A 10,436-nucleotide genomic window follows, 5' to 3' on the forward strand; every position below is an offset into this window, starting at 1 on the left:
GCTCTTTAAATGACTTTTGACTAACCTCTGCACTAATCCGTACCTCCCACTCCCGACTCCAAGATTTCTCCCGTGTTGCGCCAATCCTCTAGAATGCTCTACCACAAGAAATTTGGACCAGCCACAACTTGCCCAGTTTTAGGCATTCCCTCAAAACACATTTGTTCAGAGCAGCCTATCACATTCCCTAAACAAAAAACATTTTATTTGTAAATGTGCATATGTAGCCAATTCACTATCTCTATCTATCCGCCACTCCCTCAAGATGACTGGACTATCATTGTAAATACACACCTGTACTTTGTATCTCCCTCACCTCATTGTACAGGGTGGGCCATTTCTATGGATACACTTAAATAAAATGGGAATGGTTGGTGATATCAGCTTCCTGTTTGTGGCACATTAGTATATGGGAGGTGGAAAACTTTTCAAGATGGGTGGTGACCATGGTGGCCATTTTGAAGTTGGCCATTTTGGATCCAACTTTATTTTTTTCAATGAGAAGAGGGTCATGTGACACATCAAACTTATTGAGAGTTTCACAAGAAAAACAATGGTGTTCTTGGTTTTAACATAACTTTATTCTTTCATGAGTTATTTTCAAGTTTCTCTTTGTTTACAGCCATTGACATGTTGCACAGGTTAACACGTGAGGAGTGGATAGAAATTATGTTGATGTCTGTTGAACGCAGTACCCAGGTCATTGCAGCAGATTTCAGTGCAAGACACCCTAAGCAAGAAATCTGTCACCATTCCTGTTTTATTTAGGTGTATCCATATAAATGGCCCACCCAAAAAAGTTTGCCTCATTACTGAACATAATGTTCTGCGTAAACTAAGGGTCCTGTTCCAATTTTTGTTTTGCCCATTCTGCAAATTCAGCACGCCGACATGGGTCACCAAGCATTCCCATTTTATTTAGGTGTAGCCATATAAATAGCCCACACTGTAGATTGTAAGCTCTCATGAGCAGGGTCGTTTTATTTTGCTTTAATTATTGTATTATTGTTATTGTTGTTACGACTGTTGTGTTTGAAACTGTTAAACTGTCAACGCTGCGGAATATGTTGGCGCTATATAAATAACGATTATTATTATTATGAACAGGAAAAAGGCTACTCCCTTGTGTGAGTTCTCTGGTGCCTAACAACATTTGATTTATGTGTAAACCATTTCACACATTCTGAACAGGAAAAAGGCTTCTCCCCTGTGTGAGTTCTATGGTGATTAACCAAATCTGAATTCTGGATAAAACATTTCCCACATTCTGAACAGGAAAAAGGCATCTCCCCTATGTGGGTTCGCTGGTGAATAACTAGACTTGATTTCTGGTGAAAACACATCCCACATTCTGAACAGCAAAAAGGCTTCTCCCGTGTGTGAGTTCTCTGGTGATTAACAAAATCTGATTTCTGTTTAAAACATTTCCCACATTCTGAACAGGAAAAAGGCTTCTCCCCTGTGTGAATTCTCTGGTGCTTAACCAAAGATGATCTCTGGTTAAAATACTTCCCACATTCTGAACAGCAAAAAGGCTCCCCTGTGTGAGTTCTCTGGAGTCTAACAAGATTAGATTTATGTTTAAAATATTTCCCACATTCTGAACAGAAATAAGGCTTCTCTCCTGTGTGAGTTCTCTGGTGGTTAACAAATTGTGATCTACGTGCAAAACATTTCCTCCATTCTGAACAGGAATAAGGCTTCTCCCCTGTGTGGCTTCTCTGGTGTGTAACAAGATTAGATTTATATTTAAAATATTTCCCACATTCTGAACAGGAAAAATGTTTCTCCTCTGTGTGAGTTCTCTCATGCCTAACAAGGTTTGAATTCCTGTTAAAGCATTTCCCACACTTGGAGCAAGAAAATCTTTTCTCCGTTGTTTGATTTTTTTGATTTTTAAGAAACGACTTTTTGAGGGGAAATCGATTTCTATATTCTGAATGTGAAAATGACTTATCTTCTTTAGGAGCAGTTTCTTTTTTGATGCTTATTTTGTTACTTTCATTTTCCTTAGTAGTCAGTAATAAGTCAGAAGACAGGTCCTGTTTCACAGGATCAGATGACAGATCTTTACTGTAAAGGGACGATGGTATATCTGGAGCATTGGCAATCACTTCAGTTGCATCCTGTGGGATTTCGAGATCATCTGATTTAAAAATTGAAGATATCAGCTGTCCTGATCTCCTGGTAGAGTCATCTGCTAAGAAAAAAAACACAATTATTTTGAATAAAATATCCTTGAATTTTATATTTTTGAAAATGGCTACTTAAACTGTCTGTAAAAATGACAAGTTATGTAAAAATATTGAATGACTGACCAAGTGTCAAAGAAAGTTCACAGTCTAATAGACAAAGTTAGAGGATGAACCAGTAGTGTGTGGTGTTGAACTGTTTGTTCATTCTGCCTCCCAAATATAATAAATAAAAAGCAACCCATCAATGATATGTAGGCAAAAATAACACCAATAACAACTCCTACTCATCTCGCAAAAAACAAGTTCCCACTCAGGTCCTTCATCTGTCATAGAAAAAACAGATGTCCACATTATTAGCGGCTCAACGACTCTTGAAAAGCAACATGGCTTCCATAAACAAAGCCAGCAAAATGCACTTTTTCCAAGTCAAATCTCCCCCTCGCTTCTGAGCTTTGCAGTGTACCTAAACCACATTTACCATCCCTGTATTCGGCATCACTGCAATGAGAAGGACCCACTTAGTTTTCTATGTGCGTGTCTAGTGGAGCACAATCCGGGCATTATGTGCTGGGCAATAATATGGCATATTTCTAATCTTCACTCTCCAACATCCCCTGTGTGCTAATTTCCACAAAGTGCCTGTGGAGTCAAAATAGTCACTACTCTTATAGATTAACTGACCGAGGGTTATAATTTCCAAAATGTAGTCACTTTATGAGGATTTCTACTGCTCTGGATTTCTGACATTTTGTCATATTGAGACTTCCACAAACGGTATGTGCCATTTTCTCCAGGATCTGCTCCGGTGACGTCTGCTTCTGTCACCAGGTCCCATCTTATTCATTCTGCAGGCAGCACCGGTGATGGATGCGACATTAGAAACAGAAGCTGTAGGCGGCACAGGCACTGTTCAGCCACTAAGATTAGAGTGCCTGGGACCAGTAGTACCGTCCAGTCTGGCAGTATGTGTGGGTGCTGTCCAGGTGAAGTTATCTGCTCCCTGCTTCAGTCAATTGGAAAGCACCGCACCGTACTAAAGCTTGAAGCATATTACCGAAGGCTGTCAGATACAGCGTTGGCCTGCTCCGGTTCAGTCCTCGGTGCTCAGCTCCCGGCTTGTGCATTTGCTTCCTGTTATGAAGCCGCTCTGTTTACGGACTACTCTTGCATCTTATAACTTTTTATTTTCTCTCCTCTCCTGGTCCTGACTCAACTATCTATTCTTCTTGCTATTTCACACCACAAAACAGCAGGTAACACCATCGCCCAAGCCTAGGGGTCTTTGTGTAAGTCCAGATCCATGTAGAAGGGTTAAAGGGTGATGAGCAAGACAATCCCTTGGATCTGGAAAATGGAGTAGATAGCGCCAAGCCTCTTCATGGTGGACATCTTTTGAGCTGCCAATTGACCACGTACAATGCCCCCAATCAATTTTGTCGGCAAACTATTCCAGCAAAATTTGCCTTCATACAGCTTAATGGCGCTCTTTCCCTTCTTAACCCTGCCATGTGCCAAGACAGTAGTGTACAACCGTATATAGGGTTTTGTCGCATTCAAGAGAAGTTGGAAAATAACTTGTAATGTCAATTTGTTTCCTATTATCCTTTGTGAAGAATTTCACAGTTATCACCACATAAATTGATACATGTCAGATTTGAAAATTGGGGTCTGATTAGGAAGACAAAACTGGCTGCGAGAAGTGGTTAAATCAGCATTTTGGGCACTAACTACTGTAGTCGAAAACTGAAGATTGATCATTTCAGTAGATGTATTATTGCCTAACTCCACAGTCTCCATCAGTAATAAATGAGCAGCTAGTGGTGAAACCTCTCTGGGGTAATTAGAGTATGGGGCTCGGTGACGTCACAATCTAAACTATCGTAAGCTCCAATATTTTCTGTCAGATGAGTTTCAAGAAGAAATATTACACATTTATAGAGAACTGTGTATAATAGTGCAGAGCTGAGAGGTCTTGAATTTAGATCTCGGGCATTTGGAAGAGGTAATGGAGAGCTTATGTTAAAGACTATGAGGGAGTTACAGACTCACATAAGTGAGACAGGCCGATCCCTCCACAAATCATACAAAGCGAAGAACTGTAACCCAATCAGCAAAGAATAAAAAAAAATTTGCATCCCCAACAACATTAAACCGGAGTTGCCCTCATTTATGGTGGACCATTGGAGCTACTATGGATCCTGACCAGAAGATTAGAGAAAATAATATTGCTCCCCATTTCAGGAGAGATTGTGCAGTAATCTGAATTCCTTAGGATCAAAAATAATGTAATTTATGACGTGGAGTGACTCCATGACACCAGGGCTGGAGCCATGCCAAGACATTTCCTACAGGTGAAAGTCAACGGGTAGACAGTCGCACTCAAAATTGAATGTCACTTGCATCAGAGTCATTAAAGGAATTATTATGATTTTTATTAATTTTTTTTCAATAAATCAAGAAAAGTGAAAAAACACCGCAAACAGAGATCAGATTCCAAACATGAGTATTACACGGTTACGTTTCGACCTATACCTAGGTCTTTCTCAAACCATACTGCAAGATAAAAATGCAAAGAAAAATTATTTACCACACTAAACAAAGTGATCAAGATAATGTACAAAAGGCTAGAGACATAGTGGACATAAATATATACAAAATTAATAAAATTTAAAAAGGGTGTATGCTGAAAAACCCTATAGATACAAAATATATAAACATCTATATGTGCACACATAGGACTACACATGGATCTGCGCAATAACAGGAATGCAGTGTAAGACAAGAAGATGGTCATAGGAGATATTGCAGACTATTGGCAAACAAATATACAGTACTAATCATAATGTGCTTGGATAAATGGAAAACGAAGCTGGGTGGTGGAGAAAGGAAAGTATAGCAAACATGAGATACTAACCTCAATAGGAGTGTCAAGGTATATGGAAAGAGGACAATTTTTCAGAGTCCCAAAGTAAGGGCTGTGGGGAAAAAAAAAAAAGGAGAGATCCTAAGAAAAAAGGAACAGAGGGTAAGCAAGGCGCCAGGGGGTGCTGCTGTACTGACCTGTGGCAAGAGAGCGGCCTCCTCCCAGCCTCATAGTGACTCTCAACATATATAAACCGAGGCATTCTTGCCTCCACCCACAACACTGCAGATCCCTGCCGCTCTCTTGCCACAGGTCAGTACAGCAGCACCCCCTGGCGCCTTGCTTACCCTCTGTTCCTTTTTTCTTATTATCTCTCCTTTTTTTTTTTTCCCCACAGCCCTTACTTTGGGACTCTGAAAAATTGTCCTCTTTCCATATACCTTGACACTCCTATTGAGGTTAGTATCTCATGTTTGCTATACTTTCCTTTCTCCACCACCCAGCTTCGTTTTCCATTTATCCAAGCACATTATGATTAGTACTGTATATTTGTTTGCCAATAGTCTGCAATATCTCCTATGACCATCTTCTTGTCTTACACTGCATTCCTGTTATTGCGCAGATCCATGTGTAGTCCTATGTGTGCACATATAGACGTTTATATATTTTGTATCTATAGGGTTTTTCAGCATACACCCTTTTTAAATTTTATTAATTTTGTATATATTTATGTCCACTATGTCTCTAGCCTTTTGTACATTATCTTGATCACTTTGTTTAGTGTGGTAAATAATTTTTCTTTGCATTTTTATCTTGCAGTATGGTTTGAGAAAGACCTAGGTATAGGTCGAAACGTAACCGTGTAATACTCATGTTTGGAATCTGATCTCTGTTTGCGGTGTTTTTTCACTTTTCTTGATTTATTGAAAAAAAATTAATAAAAATCATAATAATTCCTTTAATGACTCTGATGCAAGTGACATTCAATTTTGAGTGCGACTGTCTACCCGTTGACTTTTACCTGTGGTATATCCACGTTCAGTCAGCACCTCCTCCTACAGCACGAGTGCGCGTCTTTATTTTTTCTATTGAACACATCTCCTGCAGGCGGGAATAAATGTATATTACAGGGACGTAAATTTGATGAATGCACTGGCATTACCACTGCGTGACAGGGTCAAGAATCTGCATACAGCACCTGCCTGCTCTATGGCTTAACGTGTAGAAATGCAGTAAATATATACAGCAGATATGCCCTACATACACAGATGACCCTGATCTATGAATTACTGAACGTCTCCATGTATGGCTGGGTAGAGCAGGCTGGGGCACACGTACACTTAAGGAGGTGATCATGATTATGAAGCCGTACTGTGTCCTGGATTTGCACTATGTTCCTGCCACCTGCTTGAAAAGGAAAAAGCTGCCGCCCTATGTCTGCGTGATGTCACTACACTGCCGGCTCTTCTATTGCAAAAAAGAAGGGATCCCTGATGAAGGACACCGAAGCCTCAGAAACGCATTGGATAATATCACTCTTTTCTGCAATAGAAGAGAGCCGGCAGTGTAGTGACATCACGCAGACATAGGGCGGCAGCTCTTTCCTTTTCAAGCAGGTGTTAGGATCAGCGCAGCCGGCCTGAACGCTGCTGACTCTGCATCATCCTACACAGTATATATCCAAGACACAGTATGGCTTCATTATCGATTTAATCATCTCCTTAAGTGTATGGGTGCCCCTGACTACTCTGCCCAGCCATACACATAGACGTTTAGTAATGCATATATCAGTGTCATTTAGTGTATTTAGCACATATCTATAGTATTTCTTAACCCCTTCCTGACATATGACGTACTATCCCATCCAGGTAACCCGGACCCGTATGACCGATTGGGATAGTACACCATTGTGATCAGCTGCGCCCACGGGGCGATTATCACAGATGTCAACCGGCACTAAGTGCCAGGAGCGGTCACAGACCGCTCCCAGCACAATAACCCCCATCACACTGCGATCAAATATGATCGCAGATTTTCCCGGAGCATAAGGGAGAATCGTGCAGGGAGCGGGCTCCCTGTGCGCTTCCCTGAGACCCTCAGAACAAAGCAATGTGCTCGTGTTGTTCTGAGGGCCTCCTCACTTCAGGCCCCTGGATCCAAGATGGCCACGGGGGCGTTCTGGGTCCTGAAGGGAGGTGGCTTCTCAGTGCCTGCTGAGAGCAGGCGCTGAGAAGCCACCTGCACTGCCTGTCAGATCGCTGATGACACAGTGCATTGCAAAATGTCAGATCAGCGATCTGACACTGTATAGTGATGTCCCCCCCTGGGACAACGTAATAAAGAAAAAAAAACGCGTAAAAATAATTTTTAGAAAATTCCTAAATAAATTTAAAAAAAATTTCCTAATAATTTCTTTTTTTTGTAAATAACAAAAAACAAAAGTACCGTATTTTCCGCTTTGTAAGACGCACTTTTTTTCCCCCAAAATTGAGGGGAAAAAGGGGGTGCGTCTTACAAAGAGGATATACATTTGCGCTGCCACTGAGGGTACTTGCCGCGGCACTCTGTGCCCTGATGCTGCCGCTGCGCTGTCCGCCACCGCCGCGCTCCTGTCCCCCGGTGGTTTCTTCCGCCCCACCGCCGCCGCCGCGCTCTGTCCCGTTCAGCGTGGGGGGGTCTCTGTCGCTCCATGCCTGCTTTCTTCCTGGAAAATGGCCGCCGCGCATGCGCAGACGGACATCTCGGCACTGAAATCTCGGGAGATGCAGTAAATCTCGGCACTGAAATCTCGGGAGATGAGATTTCAGCGCTGAAATCTCATCTCTATATGTGCACACATAGGACTACACATGGATCTGCGCATGCGCGGCGGCCATTTTCCAGGAAGAAAGCAGGCATGGAGCGACAGAGACCCCCCCACGCTGAACGGGACAGAGAGCGGCGGCGGCGGTGGGGCGGAAGAAACCACCGGGGGACAGGAGCGCGGCGGTGGCGGACAGCGCAGCGGCAGCATCAGGGCACAGAGTGCCGCGGCAAGTACCCTCAGAACGGGACAGAGCGCGGCGATGGCGGCAAACACCGGGGGGACAGAGCGCGGTGGTGGCGATAAGAACCGGGGGAGAGCGCGGCGGTGGTGGCAAGCAGGCACCGGGGGACAGCGTGGCGGTGGTGGCAAGCACTGGGGGACAGAGTGCGGCGGTGGTGGCAAGCAGGCACCGGGGGACAGAGCGTGGCGGTGGTGGCAAGCATCAGGGGACAGAGGGCGGCGGCAGTAACAGACACCGGCAGCGGCACGCTGCACATCAAAACACCCCCTCATCCCAGCAGCAATGTTCCACTCCGGCCTCCTCCATCACCACCCCTGGAAAGCAATAAGACGCATGGATTATAAGATGCACCACCATTTTATTAAAAATAAAGTTTTTTTCCTATTTTTCTCCTCAAAATTTGGGGTGCGTCTTATAATCCGGAGCGTCTTATAAAGCGAAAAATACGGTACATATATTTAGTATTGCCGCGTCCGTAACGACCCGCCCTATAAAACTGTCCCACTAGTTAACCCCTTTAGTGAACCCCTTCAAAAAAAGGCAAAAAACAATGCTTTATCATCATACCACCGAACAAAAAGTGCAATAACGCGCAATCAAAAAGACGGATATAAATAAAAATGGTACCGCTGAAAAGTCATCTTGTTCCGCAAAAAATGACCCGCCATACAGCATCATCAGCGAAAAAAAGTAAAAAGTTATAGCTCGCAGATGCAGAAACAATTATTTATATAAAATTGTTTTTATTGTATAAAAGCGCCAAAACATAACAAAAAATAAATCAGGTATTGCTGCAATCGTACTGATCCGAAGAATAAAACCGCTTTATCAATTTTACCACACACGGAACGGTATAAACGCCCCCCCAAAAGAAATTAATGAAATGCTGGTTTTTGTTCATTCTGCTTCCCAAAAATTGGAATAAAAAGCGATCAAAAAATGTCACGTGCCTGTAAATGGTACCAATAAAAATGTCAACTCGTCCCGCAAAAAATAAGACATCACATGACTTAGTGGGTCAAAATACGGAAAAGTTATAGCTCTCAAAATGTGGTGATGCAAAATCTATTTTTACAATAAAAAGCATTTTTTAGCGTGTGACAGCTGCCAAACATAAAAACCACCATAAATAGTAAATCAAACCCCCCGTTATCACCCCCTTAGTTAGGGAAAAATAATAAAATAAAAAAATGTATTTATTTCCATTTTCCCATTAGGGTTAGGGGTGTGTTGGGGTTAGTGTTGTAGGTAGAATTGGGTGTTTCCACTGTTTGGGCACATCAGGTGCTCTCCAAACGTGACATGGCGTCTGATCTCAATTCCAGCCAATTCTGCGTTGAAAAAGTCAAACGGTGCTCCTTCCCTTACAAGCTCTGCCATGTGCCCAAACAGTGACTACCCCCACATATAGGGTATCAGCCTACTCAGGACAAATTGCACAACAACTTTTGGGGTCCAATTTCTCCTGTTACCCTTGCAAAAATAAAATATTGGGGGTGAAAAATCATTTTTGTGGAAAAAAAATATGATTTATTTATTTTTATGGCTCTACGTTATGAAATTTTGTGTAGCACTTGTGGGTTGAAAGTGCTCACCACACATCTAGATAAGTTCCTTGGGGGGTCTAGTTTCCAAAATGGGGTCACTTGTGGGGGGTTCCACTGTTTAGGCACATCAGGGGCTCTCCAAACGGGACATGACAACCGCAGACCATTCCATCAAAGTCTGCAGTAAAAAATGTCACTACTTCCCTTCCGAGCCATGACGTGTGCCCATACAATTGTTTTCTACCACATATGGGGTACCAGCGTACTCAGGACAAATTGGACAACTTTTGGGGTCCAATTTCTCCTCTTACCCTTGGAAAAATAAAATAATTGGGGACTAAAAGATCATGTTTGTTGAAAAAATATGATTTTTTTATTTTCACGCCAGGGCGTTATAAGCTTCTGTGAAGCACTTGGGGGTTCAAAATGCTCACTAAACATCTAGATAAGTTCCTTGGGGGGTCTAGTTTCCAAAATGGGGTCACTTGTGGGGGGTTTCCACTGTTCAGGCACATCAGGGGCTCTCCAAATGCAACATGGCGTATGATTTCAATTCCAGCCAATTTCGCGTTGAAAAAGTCAAACGGCGCTCCTTCCCTTCTGAGCTCTGCCATGCACCCACACAGTGGTTTACCCCCACATATGGGGTATCTGCGTACTCAGGACAAATTACACAATAACTATTGTGGTCCTGTTTCCCTTAGGAAGATAAATATTGGGGTGAAAAGATCATTTTTGTGGAGAAAATATGATTTTATAATTTTACGGCTGTACGTTATACACT

General features: G+C 42.6%; 1 protein-coding gene and 1 long non-coding RNA gene across 2 annotated transcripts; one reads left to right on the plus strand and one right to left on the minus strand.

The window, feature by feature from the left end:
- Nucleotides 1-465: 465 nt before the first annotated feature.
- LOC141056814 (uncharacterized) lies at nucleotides 466-3,319 on the minus strand. The gene is made up of 2 exons (XM_073553292.1): nucleotides 3,250-3,319; nucleotides 466-2,197 (listed from the first exon to the last, which is right to left on the minus strand). Exons 1-2 carry the CDS (start codon nucleotides 3,317-3,319, stop codon nucleotides 1,116-1,118), a joined length of 1,152 nt encoding a protein of 383 aa, XP_073409393.1. The 3' UTR covers nucleotides 466-1,115.
- Nucleotides 3,320-5,272: 1,953 nt separating this feature from the next.
- Nucleotides 5,273-6,003, plus strand: LOC141056854 (uncharacterized). Its single transcript, XR_012221940.1, has 3 exons — nucleotides 5,273-5,370; nucleotides 5,456-5,516; nucleotides 5,878-6,003. It is a non-coding gene; the product is annotated as an uncharacterized lncRNA (long non-coding RNA).
- Nucleotides 6,004-10,436: the final 4,433 nt, after the last annotated feature.

Source organism: Dendrobates tinctorius, unplaced genomic scaffold (assembly GCF_039654945.1).
Source record: "Dendrobates tinctorius isolate UK_male_01 unplaced genomic scaffold, ASM3965494v1 ptg000200l, whole genome shotgun sequence".
Classification (NCBI taxonomy): Eukaryota; Metazoa; Chordata; class Amphibia; order Anura; family Dendrobatidae; genus Dendrobates; species Dendrobates tinctorius.